Raw genomic sequence first — 22,500 nt, forward strand, 5'->3', positions numbered from 1 at the left:
GGATTTTCCGATGGTCACAAACTGTTGCCTGTTGGAGAGGTAGGAATGGAACCAGGAGAGGGCTGTACCAGAGAGGCCAAGGTAGACGGATAGGCAGTTGAGTAGGATAGTGTGGGAGACTGTGTCGAATGCGGATGGAGGATGAGGATGCTGATGAGGCCTGAATCGGCGGCTATGAGGAGGTCATTGGTTATTTTAATAAGGGCCGTCTCTGTGCTGTGGTTGGATATGAAGCCTGATTGGAAGGGTTCGTAGAGCTCATGGTCGGACATATGATGGTGGAGCTGGGCAGCAACTGCTCTTTCCATGATCTTGCTAAGAAAAGGAAGGTTGGAGATCGGCCAGAAGTTGCTGGGGTCCTCGGGGTCCAGACCAGGTTTTTTGATGATGGGGTTGACAGCTGCTATCTTGAGGACGGCGGGAACCTTGCCTGATTCCAGGGAGGAGTTGATGATTTTAACAATGGTGGAGCAGAGAATGGGTAGGCACGTTTTGACCAAGGCAGAGGGCATGGGGTCGAGGGAGCAGGTTGTAGCCTTAGCTTTTGAGACAAGTTTGGTAACCTGTGTGGCATCCACTGGTGCAAAGGAGGAGAGACAACATTGAGGATCTATCTATCCATCTATCTATCTATACATCCCTCTATCTATCTATCCATGTAATAAACCCGTTTCTGATTCAACCAATGGATGAAGTCGACCATCGAGTTTGAGGACGACCGATTTTGCGCCTTGATTTTGGCATTTTTAATTGTCACCATTTCGTTTCTGGAGCAAGAAGTGACCAATCATGCATCTGTAGTTCACTTTTACAGTGATAATAGTTTCTAAATACATCTATTTGACGGCAGAAAACATGCATATAACAAAATGTACTGACCGAAACACATTTAAACGTAAAAAAATAAAAAAGGTACTCCACTCTGTATATTTTAGTACATCTGATTGCTAAAATGAGGCGCCATGTGTACAATTATTATAAAAACTATTACAAAAATTGCATTTGTTAATACTGGAATCACGTTATCTTACATTTTGTTAAAAAGCAAATATTTTAATTGCATGACAGCATTTTTGAGTGATCATCCCTTTTAGTGAAAATTAACAAAATCTTACAAATTGTAAATACGAGGCTTTAAAAAAATTATTTCTCACTATTTTACTCTTTTAATGAGCTAGACAGGCTCTAAAGTCACTTATGAGAGGATATTTATGTTTGAAACTACAATTATATTGTTAATTTGAATGTTATTCTATCGATATCTGCTATATAATGCTATATCGCCTTACCCAGGGACACAATAACCACATTTATGGGTTGAAATGAACTGTAATTTCCCTTGTATTGTGTTTTGAATGTCCTCTGTGTTTCCCTGCAGCACATCCCTGCAGGAGGTGACGGTGTGAAGGTGAAGTTCTTCGGTCAGTCCATCCATGGAGTCATGGATCTGAACGGAGACGGGATCACTGACGTTACCATAGGAGGTCTGGGAGGGGCTTCTCTGTTCTGGTGAGTAAAAACACCCACTCCCTAAACTACACATTCCTCCTGGAGCTAAACCAGACGTTATTATCAGAGACGGCAAAAAGTACACGCATCCTTTACTCAAGTAGAAGTACAGATACTCGTGTTTAAAAATGTTTAAAAAATGAGAGAAGTAGAAAGTACAGGTATTTGAGTTCAACATGTAAGAAGTAGAAAGTACAGGTATTTGTGTTCAACATGTAAGAAGTAGAAAGTACAGGTATTTGAGTTCAACATGTGAGAAGTAGAAAGTACAGGTATTTGTGTTCAACATGTAAGAAGTAGAAAGTACAGGTATTTGTGTTCAACATGTGAGAAGTAGAAAGTACAGGTATTTGTGTTCAACATGTAAGAAGTAGAAAGTACAGGTATTTGAGTTCAACATGAGAGAAGTAGAAAGTACAGGTATTTGTGTTCAACATGTGAGAAGTAGAAAGTACAGGTATTTGTGTTCAACATGTAAGAAGTAGAAAGTACAGGTATTTGAGTTCAACATGTAAGAAGTAGAAAGTACAGGTATTAGAGTTCAACGTGTAAGAAGTAGAAAGTACAGGTATTTGAGTTCAACATGTGAGAAGTAGAAAGTACAGGTATTTGTGTTCAACATGTGAGAAGTAGAAAGTACAGGTATTTGGGTTCAACATGTGAGAAGTAGAAAGTACAGGTATTTGTGTTCAACATGTAAGAAGTAGAAAGTACAGGTATTTGAGTTCAACATGTAAGAAGTAGAAAGTACAGGTATTTGAGTTCAACATGTGAGAAGTAGAAAGTACAGGTATTTGGGTTCAACATGTGAGAAGTAGAAAGTACAGGTATTTGTGTTCAACATGTAAGAAGTAGAAAGTACAGGTATTTGAGTTCAACATGTGAGAAGTAGAAAGTACAGGTATTTGGGTTCAACATGTAAGAAGTAGAAAGTACAGGTATTTGAGTTCAACATGTAAGAAGTAGAAAGTACAGGTATTTGTGTTCAACATGTAAGAAGTAGAAAGTACAGGTATTTGAGTTCAACATGTAAGAAGTAGAAAGTACAGGTATTTGAGTTCAACATGTAAGAAGTAGAAAGTACAGGTATTTGAGTTCAACATGTAAGAAGTAGAAAGTACAGGTATTTGAGTTCAACATGTAAGAAGTAAAAAGTACAGGTATTTGAGTTCAACATGTGAGAAGTAGAAAGTACAGGTATTTGAGTTCAACATGTAAGAAGTAAAAAGTACAGGTATTTGAGTTCAACATGTGAGAAGTAGAAAGTACAGGTATTTGAGTTCAACATGTAAGAAGTAGAAAGTACAGGTATTTGAGTTCAACATGTGAGAAGTAGAAAGTACAGGTATTTGTGTTCAACATGTGAGAAGTAGAAAGTACAGGTATTTGAGTTCAACATGTAAGAAGTAGAAAGTACAGGTATTTGAGTTCAACATGTGAGAAGTAGAAAGTACAGGTATTTGAGTTCAACATGTAAGAAGTAGAAAGTACAGGTATTTGAGTTCAACATGTGAGAAGTAGAAAGTACAGGTATTTGAGTTCAACATGTAAAAAGTAGAAAGTACAGGTATTTGAGTTCAACATGTAAGAAGTAGAAAGTACAGGTATTTGAGTTCAACATGTAAGCAGTAGAAAGTACAGGTATTTGAGTTCAACATGTGAGAAGTAGAAAGTACAGGTATTTGAGTTCAACATGTGAGAAGTAGAAAGTACAGGTATTTGAGTTCAACATGTGAGAAGTAGAAAGTACAGGTATTTGAGTTCAACATGTAAAAAGTAGAAAGTACAGGTATTTGAGTTCAACATGTAAGAAGTAGAAAGTACAGGTATTTGGGTTCAACATGTGAGAAGTAGAAAGTACAGGTATTTGAGTTCAACATGTAAGCAGTAGAAAGTACAGGTATTTGGGTTCAACATGTGAGAAGTAGAAAGTACAGGTATTTGAGTTCAACATGTAAGCAGTAGAAAGTACAGGTATTTGGGTTCAACATGTGAGAAGTAGAAAGTACAGGTATTTGGGTTCAACATGTGAGAAGTAGAAAGTACAGGTATTTGAGTTCAACATGTAAGAAGTAGAAAGTACAGGTATTTGGGTTCAACATGTGAGAAGTAGAAAGTACAGGTATTTGGGTTCAAAATATAAGAAGTCAAAGTAAAAAGTCGTCAGAAAAATAGGTAGTGGAGTAAAGTACTGATACCAGAAAGATGTACTTAAGTACAGTAACAAAGTATTTGTACTCCACTACTCCCCACCTGTTTGTAATACAGAATATGTCGGCGCTGCATTGTTTTACGCGGGTTTAGACAGCTGTGTGCGTCCCGCTGGAGACCAACAACTTCCTAATGACCTCCAGCCCTCACAGTCCTCCCACTCCAGGATTGAACTTCCCAGGAAGACGCTCGTCTCCCACAGTGTCGGAGCTGAGCTGTGTGAAAACTCCCGTCTCCCAAGAGGCTCAGAGTTTAGAAAGGATCTGGCAGCAGGCGGAGGCTTTCCCCGAGCTGCTGGCTGTGTTTTAGAAAAGCTTTAACGGTTGGATGGAGAAGCCAAGTTTTACAATCAAGCTGCATCCGTTTCTTGTTCCTTCATTCGAGGACGTAGAGAATCAGAATACCTTTCTTCGTCCCAGAGGGGACATTTACATTGTTGCAGCAGAAAAGAGCTTAATGTTACCTAAGAAGCATGCATACAAAAGTATTGTGTGCGTCACTCTTTAGTGTCCCCTGGTCTCCCAGCTGTGTGCGTCACTCTTTAGTGTCCCCTGGTCTCCCAGCTGTGTGCGTCACTCTTTAGTGTCCCCTGGTCTCCCAGCTGTGTGCGTCACTCTTTAGTGTCCCCTGGTCTCCCAGCTGTGTGCGTCACTCTTTAGTGTCCCCTGGTCTCCCAGCTGTGTGCGTCACTCTTTAGTGTCCCCTGGTCTCCCAGCTGTGTGCGTCACTCTTTAGTGTCCCCTGGTCGCCCAGCTGTGTGCGTCACTTTTTAGTGTCCCCTGGTCTCCCAGCTGTGTGCGTCACTCTTTAGTGTCCCCTTGTCTCCCAGCTGTGTGCGTCACTCTTTAGTGTCCCCTGGTCTCCCAGCTGTGTGCGTCACTCTTTAGTGTCCCCTGGTCTCCCAGCTGTGTGCGTCACTCTTTAGTGTCCCCTTGTCTCCCAGCTGTGTGCGTCACTCTTTAGTGTCCCCTGGTCGCCCAGCTGTGTGCGTCACTTTTTAGTGTCCCCTGGTCTCCCAGCTGTGTGCGTCACTTTTTAGTGTCCCCTGGTCTCCCAGCTGTTTGCGTCACTCTTTAGTGTCCCCTGGTCTCCCAGCTGTGTGCGTCACTCTTTAGTGTCCCCCGGTCTCCCAGCTGTGTGCGTCACTCTTTAGTGTCCCCTGGTCTCCCAGCTGTTTGCGTCACTCTTTAGTGTCCCCTGGTCTCCCAGCTGTGGGCGTCACTCTTTAGTGTCCCCTGGTCTCCCAGCTGTGGGCGTCACTCTTTAGTGTCCCCTGGTCTCCCAGCTGTGGGCGTCACTCTTTAGTGTCCCCTGGTCTCCCAGCTGTGTGCGTCACTCTTTAGTGTCCCCTGTTCTCCCAGTTGTGTGCGTCACTCTTTAGTGTCCCCGGTCTCCCAGCTGTGTGCGTCACTCTTTAGTGTCCCCTTGTCTCCCAGCTGTGTGCGTCACTCTTTAGTGTCCCCTGTTCTCCCAGTTGTGTGCGTCACTCTTTAGTTTCCCCTGGTCTCCCAGCTGTGTGCGTCACTCTTTAGTGTCCCCGGTCTCCCAGCTGTGTGCGTCACTCTTTAGTGTCCCCTTGTCTCCCAGCTGTGTGCGTCACTCTTTAGTGTCCCCGGTCTCCCAGCTGTGTGCGTCACTCTTTAGTGTCCCCTTGTCTCCCAGCTGTGTGCGTCACTCTTTAGTGTCCCCTGGTCTCCAGCTGTGTGCGTCACTCTTTAGTGTCCCCTGGTCTCCCAGCTGTGTGCGTCACTCTTTAGTGTCCCCTGGTCTCCCAGCTGTGTGCGTCACTCTTTAGTGTCCCCTGGTCTCCCAGCTGTGTGCTGAGAATGAGTGAACATATTAAGGTTTTGATATATTGTAAAAATACGTTTTCTTGCAGATAAAAGTGATTATAATTGCACAGTAGAATTGCCATAACAGGTGTCCTATATATCGCACGTCACAGGTTTATTGCACAGACTGTTTTCTGGACTTTTGCACGCCTGTTTTCTCTCTCCAGGTCCAGAGACGTTGCAGAGCTCCGAGGCAACATGACCTTCGACCCCGTTAAGATCAATCTGCAGCAGGCTCAGCATCAGTGTGAGCACGGGGGACGTAAATCTGTGTGTGTGAAGACGGAGGTGTGTTTCGTCTACAGCATCAAATCTGACCAGCAGGCCGAACACCCAGCTGCAGGTGAGCCCTTCATCTAGAAGCTGCTACGGATGTTTTAGTGGATTTTACATATTTGCTATTAATTGGGGTGCCAGTCAGAGTCAAGTCTGACGAAAAACAATCAAAAATAGTTAACAAAAATAGTTCAGGCAAACCATACACACGAGTTAAAGTGAAATATCACATCGATCACAAATACATCACACATCAATTTCAATTTTCATCCTGTGTATTCATTAAGGCAGTGGTTTTAAAACTGTGGGGTGGGGACCCCTGGTGGGTCGCGGAGGTACTGCAGAGGGGTCGCGGGAATTTTTTTTACTTTGATTATTTTCTCCTTTTAGCTTTGCGAAGCACCTTGAGATGACGTTGTTTTTAAAGTGCACCTATATAAATCAAATGTATTTTTATTATTATTCAATTGTAAACGAACACTGCTCGAAAATCTCTCATTGGTCAGAGAGCTGTGGGCATAATGCTGCCTTTTGCAACATCCTACTTGTGTGAGATCGGCTTTTTCTGCTGCCATCAAAACGAAACAGATCAAAGCTGAACATTGAGAATGAACTGAGAGGGGCAGTCTCAAAACAACAGCCCCGCTTTGAGAAGATCTGCGAGGGAAAGCGAGCACACACTGATAGGCTAGTGTGGAATGGTAAAGTGATGTGATCGTTTGCAACCTGCAGTAGAAATAGTACCGTACGTTTCGGACTATAAGCCGCGACTTTTTCCCCCATTTTTTTTGTACAGCTAACGGCCACTAGGGAACCTCCTAAATCTATGGATTTTACAGGTAAAATTAACCCCCTTTAACACTACGGGCTCTAGGACCGGTCCGCGCCCGCCACCTTTAAGCGGCGGGCTCCAGCAGGAAAAGCTGGATGCCGGAAAAGAGTGAGACAGGTAGCGCGCCAAAGTAAAAGTGGAACCGCGAGACAGAACGAGAGCAAGACAGACGGACAGTTTAGCTGCTGCGGCTTATATGCAGGTGCGCTTTATAGTCCGAAAAGTACGGTAGTTAATTCATATAATTTAAATAAAAAAATCTACTACTCAGGGCAGAAGGCCAACCAGTTTTAATTAGGCCAAATTAATTCACAGTATCTATTACAAGCGCTTTTGTTCATGTGTAATCCATAATAAAATATACAATTATAGTTGGATATTGTATCTTCTTATTATCAGCAGAGAAAATGTAATGTTTTCACAACAATATACAATTAATGCTACCAATATAGATGGGAACCGGGTTGGGGGGGGTCCCGAAAATATTTCCAATACCCAAGGGGGCCCGACTGAAAAAGTTTGGGAACCACTGCATTAAGGGAAAAAATACATTTCTCTGCCTCCTAGCTGTGTTTCATAAATAAACGTTCCTTTTTTTTGTCTTCACCCTGCAGGTATCCGCTACACTCTGACTCTGGATGCTCTGCGTGCGAAAGCGAGGGCGTCGTTCATCGGCTCGGACGAAAAGAACGACCGCAGAGTCGCCAGGACGTTCAATATCAGCCACAGGGAGAGAAAATGTGCTCAAGAAACCTTCATGATGTCGGCAAGTGCTCTGATCTTTTAAGATTTATACCCAGGTGGTTATTTTTAGCACCGCATCCACGAGACACAGCAATTAAATCAACTTAATGACGACAAGTTCTGTGACGGGCCTCCGTGGAAGTTCATTCGCAGGCTGGTTGGAGATGGAGAAGGTGTTTCTGAGCGAGACAGGAGACAGGACAGAGCAGGAAGCAGACCGGATCAAAGCCGGCCGCGAAACAGCTCTGAGTGATAGATGACGGTGGCTAACGGGCGCAAAAGAGTTACAGTAGCCCAAACGCAGCTGCAGTTTAAAAAAACGATGCAAATATGAAAACACAAATTTGCCAAAATGCATTCAAGTGAAGAAACATCTCCACCATCTCGAGGAAACATGCGCAGCGCTTACTAAAAGCTGCACATTCAAAACGCTGCAAGAAGCTCAAAACACAACAGGAAACTGTGTGCGTCACTCTTTAGTGTCCCCTAGTCTCCAGCTGTGTGCGTCACTCTTTAGTGTCCTCCCGGATGTGTGCGTCACTCTTTAGTGTCCCCTGGTCTCCCAGCTGTGTGCGTCACTCTTTAGTGTCCCCTGGTCTCCAGCTGTGTGCGTCACTCTTTAGTGTCCCCTGGTCTCCCAGCTGTGTGCGTCACTGTTTAGTGTCCCCTGGTCTCCAGCTGTGTGCGTCACTTTTTAGTGTCCCCTGGTCTCCAGCTGTGTGCGTCACTTTTTAGTGTCCCCTGGTCTCCCAGCTGTGTGCGTCACTCCTTAGTGTCCCCTGGTCTCCCTGCTGTGTGCGTCACTTTTTAGTGTCCCCTGGTCTCCAAGCTGTGTGCGTCACTCTTTAGTGTCCCCTGGTCTCCAGCTGTGTGCGTCACTGTTTAGTGTCCCCTGGTCTCCAGCTGTGTGCGTCACTTTTTAGTGTCCCCTGGTCTCCCAGCTGTGTGCGTCACTCCTTAGTGTCCCCTGGTCTCCCTGCTGTGTGCGTCACTTTTTAGTGTCCCCTGGTCTCCAAGCTGTGTGCGTCACTCTTTAGTGTCCCCTGGTCTCCCAGCTGTGTGCGTCACTTTTTAGTGTCCCCTGGTCTCCCTGCTGTGTGCGTCACTTTTTAGTGTCCCCTGGTCTCCCAGCTGTGTGCGTCACTGTTTAGTGTCCCCTGGTCTCCCTGCTGTGTGCGTCACTTTTTAGTGTCCCCTGGTCTCCAAGCTGTGTGCGTCACTCTTTAGTGTCCCCTGGTCTCCCAGCTGTGTGCGTCACTGTTTAGTGTCCCCTGGTCTCCCAGCTGTGTGCGTCACTGTTTAGTGTCCCCTGGTCTCCAGCTGTGTGCGTCACTCCTTAGTGTCCCCTGGTCTCCCAGCTGTGTGCGTCACTCTTTAGTGTCCCCTGGTCTCCGATGTGTTTTGAGCGTCTTGCAGCGTTTGGTTTATGCAGCTTTTAGTAAACGTCTCCTCAAGTCGGTGGAGATGTATTTTCATCAGGTGTTAGGAACATTTTATATTTGCTTCTTTTTAGGCCGTACGCATGTTGCACCTGTCGGCCACCGCAGAACGAGGAGACCAAAGAAAAGAGAGGGACTTAACGAGCCCATGACAGACCCTTCCTCGCACTGCAGCACCTCCTCGAGGATGAGCTCTCCAGCATCGTGACGGAACACACAGTTTCTCATCCAAGCCGCAATGGATTCCTCTGATTAGCTTCCCGAGGCGCGAGGAGGAGGAACTAATCAGTGGAGACAGCTGTTGTTGCCGTGTCATGGCTCCGTGATGAATACCTGCTCTGTTCTCCTCGTGCACAAACTCTCAATAACTTCCAGTACGGAGGAGTCTACAATTTGTCCCGGGCACAAAAAGCATCTCGGCATGTCTGCCCGAGGTGGACCAGACCCAAATGTGAACAGATCTGAACAACTGCAGATGAATCACCGACGAACCCAAGTCCAAAAGACGGGTTTAAAGCTCATGTAGTGATGGGATCAGCTTTTGGCTCGACTCGTATCGGTGCTACGTGCCAAGTGAAGCAGCTCCTTAAGATGTGTCTTCATGTGTCAGACCCTGAACCCCCCGCTCTGCAGCTCGGTCCAGTTGTTCTGGTTGATTGAATCCATACCAGCAGCTTCAGGGAACGCGATGTCCGTCTAGCTCTTTATTCCAAACTGAAATATCTCAGCAGCCACTTGAATAGATGGTGTAACAGGACGGGGCAGATAAAGAGGAACGTGGGAGTGCAGCAATCACGACCGAGGCAGTGTTCAACTCCAAAAATACCTTCCATTAGACAAAGGCTAACGTAGCTAACGGGCCGCTAACCGACTTACCAGCTTACAAAAAACGTTTCCTTACACTGGCAGCCTCGGAGCTGGAGCCTGAAAAGTACCGGTTTTTCCTGTTCACACCGCAGAGGCGCCGCCTTTTAGCTCCGGAATCCGGTTCACTTCCAGCTCCAAAAATGTTTCGGTCTAGAGGCAAGAGCTTCGGAGCTAAGAGGCGGCGTCGCTTACGTCTCTCTTACGTCGAGGCGGGGGCAGAGTCGTCGTTGAAGTAGATGCTGAAGACCACAAAGAAGTCTTGCATTTCGCGTGTGATGTTTGTAAAGTTCCAAGTAAAGTCGTCCCTTGTAAAGTCGTCCGATGCCTTCCATGTCGTTTCGTAAGAGGATAGCCAAAGCGAACAGCTCTTCAATACCATTGTTGTTGTTGTCGATGTGAGGGATTTCGGCGCGGTTTGGATTTTATGAAGCGGGCACGTAGACGTGTGAACCGAGCGGGAGCAGAAAGGGAAACCGGAGCTGAACCAGAAAAGCTCCCGCTCGGAGCTAGAAGGGAGCTGGTGTGAAAGCAGCATGTGTGCTTAGTCTGCCTTGAGGGAGTGATTAGCACCAGGTGAGAGGTCTCCACCCCGGCTCCCAACACTGCTCATTGGAAGAGGGTGGCGCCCCCTGTTGGGAATGTCGGAGCCTCCCACTGCTCTGCCTCTCAGCCCCTTACAATGGCTATGAACGAGCGTGCAGACATGCATGGTCCCAAGAGGATGAGCCGTACAGACTTAAGGATTACAACTCAGACATTCACATATTGTTCGGACTTATTTGCGCGTACTTACATGAGGCACAACATTACGCTGCATGGGAAGTTGTTCTCGCAATTTTGTTGTAAGATGGAGGACGTATACGGACGCTACAAAGAATATTGTGTCCCAGAGCTCACCAGTACGTTTCCTAAAACCACTAAAACACTGCTTTACCGGACTTATTATCACGTAAATGCTAATGAATATATCCAGGTCTTATTACGTAATACCCAACCCAGTCTCACGGCATTTCGTGTTGTAGTCACGAAATGTATTTAATCTATTGATTCGTGTCCCACAGAACGATTTTGAAAGCAATGTATTTCTATTGGTTGTGTGTTTCGTGACTGCAACACGTCTTGTTGTCCGGTCGGGTCGTGGAAGACCGGAAGCTGCGGGGTTCATAAAACATGTTCTTACTCAATATCAAGCCACGATCAATGTTTTTATTTTGAAATTGTATAATGTCTGACTTTTCTTGTCGTCCGTGAGGAGAAGAAAAGGCTCAGAGCCTCAGGATACTGAAATCTGTATTTTTAAAATCTTTTTTTCCGTCTAATTTGTTATTATTTACATTGCTTTTAAAATCGTTCTGTGTGACACGAATCAATAGATTACATTTCGTGACTATAACACCGAATGCCGTGAGACTGGGTTTTAACACCACGTGAATTCCGTGGAAGCAAAACATACTGCAATATGCAAATTACTATAACACGGTATTTACTTCCATCTGTCTTCCCAACGTGACGCCGGCTCAGCAAAGCAACTCTACGGACTCTTTAGTCAAAGTCAACTTTATTGTCAATCTTTCAGTTTGTGTGTACAGACGGAGAGATCGAAATACCGTTTCCCACAATCCCAATACAAAAATATATATATTAAAAATGTGTGTGTACCTATTGAGACGAAGGGAACTTCAGGCCGGGTAGTAGGGCACTTTATTAGCGTGATTGCACAGTATATGTTGTCTGTGGCTGATGACGGTGTGCACCTGGTGTCCTGTGCTGTCCCCTCCCCCTCACCTGTGCTGATTGGAGTGGGGGTATTTAGGCTCTGTTGCCCTGTCTGTTGAGATGTGTGTGTGTGTGTGTGTGTGTGTGTGTGTGTGTGTGTGTGTGTGTGTGTGTGTGTGTGTGTGTGTGTGTGTGTGTGTGTGTGTGTGTGTGTGTGTGTGTGTGTGTGTGTGTGTGTGTGTGTGTGTGTGTGTGTGTGTGTGTGTGTGTGTGTGTGTGTGTGTGTGTGTGTGTGTGTGAGATCCTTGTGGCTGCAGGATGTGGACAAGGAGAACCGCAGGATTGAGGCGGTGAACTTTGTGCCCGTGTTTTTAATAAATGCCCACGTCGGGTTATATCTTTGGCCGTTCTGCCTCCTTGCTTGCTCTGGGCCGCTCAACGGTCAGCTTCACACCGATATACACAATCAACACATGTATACATATGCACACATTAAGACGTACATAAAAGCACAACAATAACAAAATAACAGTCACTTCAATATCTTTGTGAAATGTGCATTAGTGTCCATAGCAGCGTAAACATAGTGCCTGCTGGATGTGAGAGTCTGAGTGGGTGCTGAAGTCCAGTGGGGGGGTATTGATGCATGTTCTGCTGGCTTGGGTGCAGCCAACAGGAAATGCATGGCGATGATGCTTTCATGTGAACACCCACATCCAGCACTGTAGTCTGAGGAGGGTTCGAGTGGAAAGCCCCTGTGTGGGAGGACCATGTGTGAGGAGGACCATTAATCATTCCTTACTGACTCTCCTCTTCCTCCTCGTCCTCCTCCTCCTACAGGCCCGTCTGGACTTCAGAGATCCTCTCATGGTGTCCCTGGAGTTTGGCCTCTCAGATGAAGACCAAGGCCCCGTCCTGGATGAAAACCTCCCGCGATCCATCAACAAGACGGTAAGACACTTGTTACCCTCACCAGGAAGAGTCTGCTCTCAGCACTTTGGGGATGGAAGCCAAGTGAGCAGAAGATTTAGAGCCGCGGACAGGACGCCTCCTCGTCTTACACTTCCTCCATCTGTCTCCATAATCCAACAATGGCTCCCAACTGTTGCACTTCGTTAACACGAGGACAGCTGACTGTCAGGACTGCTCGACTGTTGTGCACTTCAATAGTTCAATATCTATAGTTCAATATCTATAGTTCAATATCTATAGTTCAATATCTATAGTTTAATATCTATAGTTCAATATCTATAGTTCAATATCTATAGTTCAATATCTATAGTTTAATATCTATAGTTCAATATCTATAGTTCAATATCTATAGTTCAATATCTATAGTTTAATATCTATAGTTCAATATCTATAGTTCAATATCTATAGTTCAATATCTATAGTTTAATATCTATAGTTCAATATCTATAGTTTAATATCTATAGTTCAATATCTATAGTTCAATATCTATAGTTTAATATCTATAGTTCAATATCTATAGTTCAATATCTATAGTTTAATATCTATAGTTCAATATCTATAGTTCAATATCTATAGTTCAATATCTATAGTTTAATATCTATAGTTCAATATCTATAGTTCAATATCTATAGTTTAATATCTATAGTTTAATATCTATAGTTCAATATCTATAGTTCAATATCTATAGTTCAATATCTATAGTTCAATATCTATAGTTTAATATCTATAGTTCAATATCTATAGTTCAATATCTATAGTTCAATATCTATAGTTCAATATCTATAGTTTAATATCTATAGTTCAATATCTATAGTTCAATATCTATAGTTCAATATCTATAGTTCAATATCTATAGTTTAATATCTATAGTTCAATATCTATAGTTCAATATCTATAGTTTAATCTGCTCAATAGCGGGTTTAGTTGGGGAACAATAAGAACTTCATTCGGTTCAGTTCACGGGCACACAAACAAAAGCAACTCCAACAATTAGAATTAGATTAGTCCGTATCAAATATCAGTGGCGAACCGTGTCTATCACAACTGGACCTTCTGTCGACACACACAATATAATGGCGTTATAATGTCCGTCTTTTCACTGAATTGTCGTCTTGAAAAGGTACTCGCAACAACTTCCTCTCCACCTGTTGCTCTAAAAACAATAAAACGGCATGAATTGCTTCGTCGCATTCATCTAGCTCCTCTGCCTCGAGCCAGTGAACTAGCGGGCTTCTAGAACACCCTGGAACCGAGGGGAACTCTGGAAGAACACGCCCACTGGCTACAAATCAACATCTGATTGGTTGATCAAACTGTCAGTCCAAACGGGCGCACTCATTCAGTGCAACGGCCAGGGCCTTCGATCAAGGATGTGGAAAACCTGGTTGAAGGATATTCTACCCGGAGACCCAGAACGAGATCTGATTGGCTGCTTTCTTTTCTAACACAAAACCACTGAAATGCGTGACACAGTAATATTACAGATCAACAACACGGATACCATTCTCATTTATTCATTTATTACATTTTATTAATATAATTAAATTGTTTGTTTTATCTGAGTGTTCCAGGGTATTCTCTGAACACCTTGAAGGCCTCTGTCAAATATACAAAAAAATACATTTCTCCGCCGTCTCACTTCCACATGTGTTTCATAAATAAATATCTTACGCTTCCTCCATCTGTCTCCGTAATCCGACTGTGGCTCGCTGCTGTTACGCTTCATCAACATGAGAACAGCTGACTGCCGTCCTTCGCTCAGCTTTCTCAATTCCCACACTCCTACATGCATATCTGTCCTGACACGAGGCTCTCCAGATAACGTGTCCAATGAGTGACGAGTACCCGGATAGAGAGGGGGAATCTGACGTGGGAATTCGGCTGCAGTGAGTAAGGGGGTTTCCTCGTATCTTTGGAGGATACCAGCGAATGCAACCCGTTAACTTGCATTCTTTTACGCTTTGTAATCATGTATTTAAGGATTTCTTTACACTACACAACCGAACATTCCCCAACATTAGACATATTACATAATAATGCTAAAAATAAAAACAGTTCAAAGTACAGACCAAGAATAAAATAATTACATTTCCAAATTAACATTTTCAACAAAACGTGTTCACTTTTTAAATATGTTCGTTTGGCTTTGTCAATAAACACGTGTAATGGGTTGGAGCGCTAGCCAATAGGAGCGCGAGTGTTACAGTGATGTCACTGTGTTACGGAACTTTGGGATTTTAGCCTCTGCAGACCATTTACATGCACAGAAAACACTTAAAAACACACTGCAGGAAGGGGAACAGCAAACAAAAAGCAGAACAGGGCCTCTTAACTTTTTCAAATGGCCAACAGGTGTAGGCGCTAACTCCCAACACCATGGAGACGCCAGAAGGGATCGAGATCCTTTTCCCGTGCTTCTCTTAATTCAACACTCCGATGCATCTGTCGAGATCCCCTCTCTCTCTGTGGACTTTTATCGTTGCCTTTATGCATAATTTATTCATTTCGGATACAAAGCCGTAAAGAAAACGTTGATATTGACGGCAGCGACCGTTGCTATTAATGCTTGTGTGTGGGGGGGGGTGTGTGTGTCTCTGTCTGTGTGTGTGTGTGTGTGTGTGTGTGTGTGTGTGTGTGTGTGTGTGTGTGTGTGTGTGTGTGTGTGTGTGTGTGTGTGTGTGTGTGTGTGGGGGTGGGGGTGGGGGGGGGGTGTGTGTGTGTGTCTGTCTGTGTGTGTGGGGGGGGGGGGGTGTGTGTGTGTGTGTGTGTGTGTGTGTGTGAGACATGCAGAAGCAACAGCTCGACACATCCTCGGTGTCAGATAGCAGCGATGCTCTTACACAAGCTCCTGTTATTGTTATTGAAGGGAAGAGAAGACACACACACACACACACACACACACGGAAACAGGAAGTCATCAGAGGAAGTCCTTGTCGTGACATTGTGCTGCAGATGACATTTTCTTGGGAGAACAGACACTGTGGATCTTTGCAGGGTTAGCGCTCTGAGAGGAAGGGAGGGTCCCCTGAGGGCCCCTTTCAGTCTGAGGCACACACACACACACACACACACACACACACACACACACACACACACACACACACACACACACACAGCTGACTTCCCCCTCGTTCATCTGCTCACTTCTGCAGAGGAGCTCCTGACGGTTCATAATAATAAAGGGTGTTTTTATAGAAACTTTTAAACAAGAACTGCATTTCAACAAGGGGAATTAAACATGAAATATGCATAAAAACCGGGATAGAATGTCCTTATCGATGGGAATGAAACCACAGTAGGAAATATAGTACACATAATATAGTACACATAATATAGTACACAGCGACTGCTTAGGAGCTTAGGAACCCTTAGGAAATGGGAATATAGGCTAAATGATGATATAAACATCCCGCATTACATTGGAATACACCAAACTATTCCCTTAGCAATGATCACAAGGCATCTCAAATGGAGGTGGACTCAAAGGATGCATTTCTTTACTTACTTTAAATGCAAAAATGTCCCGAGTGATGCATTTAAATGTCTCTCTCGTGTAGATTCCCCTGGTGGACTGTGGAAGTGATGAGAAGTGCATCGCTGATCTCTCTCTCAGAGCAGTGCCGAGTGTCAATAAGTAAGTGGAATTCATCTGTCTTAAAACAATACTAGTATGAAGTGGCAAATACTTAACGATATGTACTTCATTACCAGAGGTGGGAAGTAGTGGAGTACAAATACTTTGTTACTGCACTTAAGTACATTTTTCTGGTATCAGTACTTTACTCCACTACTTATTTTTCTGACAACTTTTTACTTTGACTTCTTACATGTTGAACTCAAATACCTGTACTTTCTACTTCTCACATGTTGAACTCAAATACCTGTACTTTCTACTTCTTACATGTTGAACTCAAATACCTGTACTTTCTACTTCTCACATGTTGAACTCAAATACCTGTACTTTCTACTTCTCACATGTTGAACTCAAATACCTGTACTTTCTACTTCTTACATGTTGAACACAAATACCTGTACTTTCTACTTCTCACATGTTGAACTCAAATACCTGTACTTTCTACTTCTCACATGTTGAACTCAAATACCTGTACTTTCTACTTCTTACATGTTGAACACAAATACCTGTACTTTCTACTTCTCACATGTTGAACTCAAATACCTGTACTTTCTACTTCTTACATGTTGAACTCAAATACCTGTACTTTCTACTTCTCTCATGTTGAACTCAAATACCTGTACTTTCTACTTCTCACATGTTGAACTCAAATACCTGTACTTTCTACTTCTCTCATGTTGAACTCAAATACCTGTACTTTCTACTTCTCACATGTTGAACTCAAATACCTGTACTTTCTACTTCTTACATGTTGAACACAAATACCTGTACTTTCTACTTCTCTCATGTTGAACTCAAATACCTGTACTTTCTACTTCTCTCATGTTGAACTCAAATACCTGTACTTTCTACTTCTTACATGTTGAACACAAATACCTGTACTTTCTACTTCTCTCATGTTGAACTCAAATACCTGTACTTTCTACTTCTCTCATGTTGAACTCAAATACCTGTACTTTCTACTTCTTACATGTTGAACTGAAATACCTGTACTTTCTACTTCTTACATGTTGAACTCAAATACCTGTACTTTCTACTTCTCTCATTTCCCAAACAGCTGGTTCCTTTAGTCTGAATGTGTGTTTGGTGCGTGGTCATTATTCTTTAGAGTCACTGCGTGTCTATTGGTTGGAACACGATCCGTGTATCCATCACTTCCTGGTCTTCTCTAAAGAAGAGGGACCAATGGAAACGTTGTCATGTTGCCGTTGTTCAGCATGGAAACATTCATTAGCTAACAATGACATTATTGTTCTATTGATATAAAGGGAGGTCAGGTACTCTTTAAAGCAGCTGCTAGTTATGGGTACTTTTTACTGAGGCACACTTCAAAGCCTCTTTACTTTCACTTGAGTAAAGAAGTTTAGTCAGTACTTCTACTTTCACCAGAGTATTTTTAAACACGAGTATCTGTACGTCTACTTGAGTAAAGGATGTGTGTACTTTTGCCATCGCTGATGATTAGCAGCTTCCTGTGCATGACCGCCTCCTGGTGGATCGATGTGGGCATTACACCCACAAATACTCACAGTTGTTATAACCCTGCAGGATGATGATCAGAACCAACAAAGACAAGATCGACGTGAACATCAACGTGAGGAACAGCAAAGACAACGCGTACAACACCAAAGTCATCCTCAGCTTCTCCCCGAACATCAACTACGTTAAAGTGGAGGTGAGACCATGTTCTGTCTGCAGCATAAGAACCCATAAGAACCCGGACCCATTTCCACCTTTGGGAAAACTACGGGGAACATAATTTAGACTAAATAGACCACCTAGAACACATGTCTGACAAGTAACCCCCCCTAGTGTCAAAGATCTGAAAAGTGACATATATGGCTTTAAAGGTGGGTAGGTAAGTTTCAGAAACCGGCTCCAGATACACTTGTTATATTCCATGGAATGCTCTTAACATCCCGATAGCAATGAATATCTGAAGTGCTTTGACAAAAAATCCATAAAAAAATGTCATCTGTAGAAGCCGTGATACTGTAAAAAGTACAACCAATCGGATTGGATGGCCTACCTGCCTGTCAGCCTTCCATCGGGGCACACACTTATCTCGTGCCCTCATTGGTCATGTGCGCGTTCGTGTGTGTTGGAGGAGGGGCTCTGAGAGGAAGTGGCAGATCTTCTCCGGTTGCGTACTTTCAAATTCTAGCGATCTCGAGCCGGTTTCTCAAACTTACCTACCCCACCTTTAATGGTAAAGTAACTCTTATTTATAACTTAAAGGTCCCATGTCATGGCCATTTCTACTGATCATAATTCCATTGTTGAGGTCTATAGAATAGATTTACATTGTCCAACTCACATTGGTTTCTCAAACAGCATCTCTGTATAGCATGTTTATTCACTCTCTGTCCTAAACGGCTTGTTGGAGCTCCTATTTCTGATTGTGCATAATTACTCCGGGTTTACTGTGAACGATTTAGTTTAGTTTAGTCAATTTATTGAACATGTCAGAAACCAAAAAATATATAACAATAATATATATATATATATTCTCTTTTTTTCTTTTTTTTCACTCAGATTAATAATTATAACAAAGTACCAAAAAAAATAATAATAACAACAACAAAAAAATAATAATAATAATAATGAAGTTTGGCATTTGTTCGTACGGGTGGTTTTTTGAAAATGCAGTTTCCTCTCAACATGTGTATGCTTTCTCTCTGTGTGAAAATGTCCCGATGTGAACATTTATCTCATTAGTTTCATATCAATTTGATCAATACATGTTTCCAAAGCAGGTTAAATGTAATAAAGGACATGTAATGTAGGCATTTTTTTAATTCTTAAATGGCTTGAATGTTCCCTTTAGCAACACACAAAACATGTAGCTAGTTCTGTCACATGTGTTAGCCTGGCCCATGGACATCTTGGACATGTTGTTATGGCAACACAAAGTCACATGACCTGGCCCGCCAGAGCGTTCAGGGTGCAGGGACTTCATGAGATACAAACAAGGATACATCTGTATAAGGAACCTTCCGGAACATTTCAATGTCATGTGACACCTTCATAACAAAATGATGACTTCATCATTTATTCATTCCCTAAGAAATCCACACCGTTTCATCCATAAATAAACTAAAGGTATTACAACTAATATTTGATCAAGGACTAGCATATAGACTCTCTTTTTAGATTGATGATTTATAAATTGGCTATCCCGCTTCAGAGGAATTGAGCTGGCATATTTACCCTACGAGACTCACCCTCTCTCAAATATTTACCGAGCATCCTGCAGTTAAAAGAGTATTGACACGTTAATGTTATCTGAGTAGCATACATCCTTATATGTGTGGCACCTATCAACATCATGAAATGGAACAACACAGTAAAGGAATACCAAGGGTTGTCCTCGTGGGTAAACTAACGCCATGTGTTTCATTGTGTTTTCTTCCCAGCCGGAGAAAGCGTGCACGCTGAATCACACGAAGGTGGAGTGTGCGGTTGGATACCCTTTCTTAGGAAGCAATGTGGAGGTCGGTTTCAGTTATTCAGTCTGTACTAAATGAGGTGGTGTCGTCTTTAGTGCTGCTAATAATGGGTTGTGTTCTGATGTCCACAGGAAGACTTCAAAGTGAGATTTGAGGTGAATCCCAAACACATCCAGGACGTGATTCAGATCAACGTGACGGCCACGAGGTATTTTCTATATGTTTCACTTTTTCTTTATTTGACCGATTTACTTTGTTCAAAATACAAACTCATGCTTTTACATTAAGTATGAATAGAAAAACAAAATAAAAAAATGCTTAATTATGTGCCTTAAATCCAAAAGCTTTTTTCTTCTTTAACTTGAAACTTATATCTATTTATTATTATATGTATTGATTATTGTATTTATTGATTATATTATTTATTTATTTATTATGATATGTTTGTATTATCATATTTATTTATTTATTACATTATTTATTTATTATTATATCTATGTATTATTATATGTATTGATTATATTATTTATTGATATTATTTATTTATTAGTATATTTATTTATTATATTATTTATTGATTATACTATTTATGTATTACACTATTTATTTATTATGATATGTTTGTATTATTATATTTATTTATCAGATTATTTATTTATTATTATATCTATTTATTATTATATGTATTGATTATATTATTTATTGATTATATTATTTATTGATTATACTATTTATTTATTATTATATTTATTTATTATTATATTTATTTATTACACTATTTATTTATTATTATATTTATTTATTACACTATTTATTTATTATTATATTTATTTATTATTATATTTATTTATTACACTATTTATGTATTATTATATTTATTTATTATTATATTTATTTATTACACTATTTATGTATTATTATATTTATTTATTATTATATCTATGTATTATTATATTGATTTATTATTGTATTATTGATTACACCCTCTTCTCCCCACAGCGACAGTGAGGAGCTGGAGTCGACGCTGCACGACAACTCGGTGCAGATCTCCATCCCCGTGAAGTACCAAGCTGGAATCACCTTCACTGTGTGAGTGGCTCCTCTTCCTCCTCCTCTTCATCAATTCTGCAACTAACAACTGAAATATTCTCACTATTGATTCACCTGCCAATTATTATCGAGACGAATTAACTGTTCGGTCAATAAAATGTGCGAAAAAAAGTCGAAAACTTCCAATTAAGTGACTCATTTTTCAAGGTGATATCTTTTTTTTAAAGTCAGTAATTTAATATTAATAAATACAGTCAAGGAACAAGAAAACAGAGTTAGCTTATAGTTCATAAAAAGAGTTATGAAATTACAAAAATGTAAATAAATAAATACAATAGATATTTCAAATCATAAATAATTGAATATCTCGTTATTATTATTTGTATTTTTTATTATTATCATTACTGTTATAATTATTATCGTTGTTATTATTTAAAAACACTAAGTGAGACTTCTGGTTTCATGGTACTTTATTAAATGAAATGTATAAATCTAATATATGTATTTTTGTTTACAGGCGTCCTATGGATGAACACGTGGTAGTGAAAGACGGGGAGACGTTTGCGAGTTCGTTCAACGAAACAAAGATGATCGGAGAGGAGGTCATCATCAGCTACACGGTAACACCTCGCATCCATGTGTTCGGTTATTACCAGAGAGCGCAAAAGTACACACATCCTGTACTCAAGTAGAAGTACAGATACTCGTGTTTAAAAATACTTGAAATGTACTTCAGTAAAAAGTACCCATAACTAACAGCTGCTTTAAAGAGTACCTGACCTCCCTTTATATCAATAGAATAGTAGAAAGTACAGGTATTTGTGTTCAACATGTAAGAAGTAGAAAGTACAGGTATTTGTGTTCAACATGTAAGAAGTAGAAAGTACAGGTATTTGTGTTCAACATGTAAGAAGTAGAAAGTACAGGTATTTGGGTTCAACATGTAAGAAGTAGAAAGTACAGGTATTTGAGTTCAACATGTAAGAAGTAGAAAGTACAGGTATTTGAGTTCAACATGTGAGAAGTAGAAAGTACAGGTATTTGAGTTCAACATGTAAGAAGTAGAAAGTACAGGTATTTGGGTTCAACATGTAAGAAGTAGAAAGTACAGGTATTTGTGTTCAACATGTAAGAAGTAGAAAGTACAGGTATTTGGGTTCAACATGTGAGAAGTAGAAAGTACAGGTATTTGGGTTCAACATGTAAGAAGTAGAAAGTACAGGTATTTGTGTTCAACATGTAAGAAGTAGAAAGTACAGGTATTTGTGTTCAACATGTAAGAAGTAGAAAGTACAGGTATTTGTGTTCAACATGTAAGAAGTAGAAAGTACAGGTATTTGTGTTCAACATGTGAGAAGTAGAAAGTACAGGTATTTGGGTTCAACATGTGAGAAGTAGAAAGTACAGGTATTTGGGTTCAACATGTAAGAAGTAGAAAGTACAGGTATTTGAGTTCAACATGTAAGAAGTAGAAAGTACAGGTGTTTGGGTTCAATTTGTAAGAAGTAGAAAGTACAGGTATTTGGGTTCAACATGTGAGAAGTAGAAAGTACAGGTATTTGAGTTCAACATGTAAGAAGTAGAAAGTACAGGTATTTGAGTTCAACATGTAAGAAGTAGAAAGTACAGGTATTTGTGTTCAACATGTAAGAAGTAGAAAGTACAGGTATTTGTGTTCAACATGTAAGAAGTAGAAAGTACAGGTATTTGAGTTCAACATGTAAGAAGTAGAAAGTACAGGTATTTGTGTTCAACATGAGAGAAGTAGAAAGTACAGGTATTTGTGTTCAACATGTGAGAAGTAGAAAGTACAGGTATTTGTGTTCAACATGTAAGAAGTAGAAAGTACAGGTATTTGTGTTCAACATGTGAGAAGTAGAAAGTACAGGTATTTGTGTTCAACATGTGAGAAGTAGAAAGTACAGGTATTTGTGTTCAACATGTGAGAAGTAGAAAGTACAGGTATTTG

The 22,500-nt window shown here is 41.3% G+C and overlaps 1 protein-coding gene across 1 annotated transcript in view; it reads left to right on the top strand.

The window, feature by feature from the left end:
- itga1 (integrin, alpha 1) overlaps window positions 1-22,500 on the top strand; it is a 113,042-nt gene that overhangs the window by 76,409 nt on the left and 14,133 nt on the right. Inside the window, 10 exon segments of the mRNA XM_034079067.2 lie at window positions 1,379-1,509; window positions 5,720-5,895; window positions 7,275-7,426; window positions 12,267-12,377; window positions 15,956-16,032; window positions 17,581-17,707; window positions 19,449-19,526; window positions 19,613-19,689; window positions 20,481-20,570; window positions 21,049-21,151. Of these exon segments, the coding sequence (XP_033934958.1) occupies window positions 1,379-1,509; window positions 5,720-5,895; window positions 7,275-7,426; window positions 12,267-12,377; window positions 15,956-16,032; window positions 17,581-17,707; window positions 19,449-19,526; window positions 19,613-19,689; window positions 20,481-20,570; window positions 21,049-21,151 (1,122 nt within the window).

Source organism: Pseudochaenichthys georgianus, unplaced genomic scaffold, assembly GCF_902827115.2.
Source record: "Pseudochaenichthys georgianus unplaced genomic scaffold, fPseGeo1.2 scaffold_543_arrow_ctg1, whole genome shotgun sequence".
Taxonomy (NCBI): Eukaryota; Metazoa; Chordata; class Actinopteri; order Perciformes; family Channichthyidae; genus Pseudochaenichthys; species Pseudochaenichthys georgianus.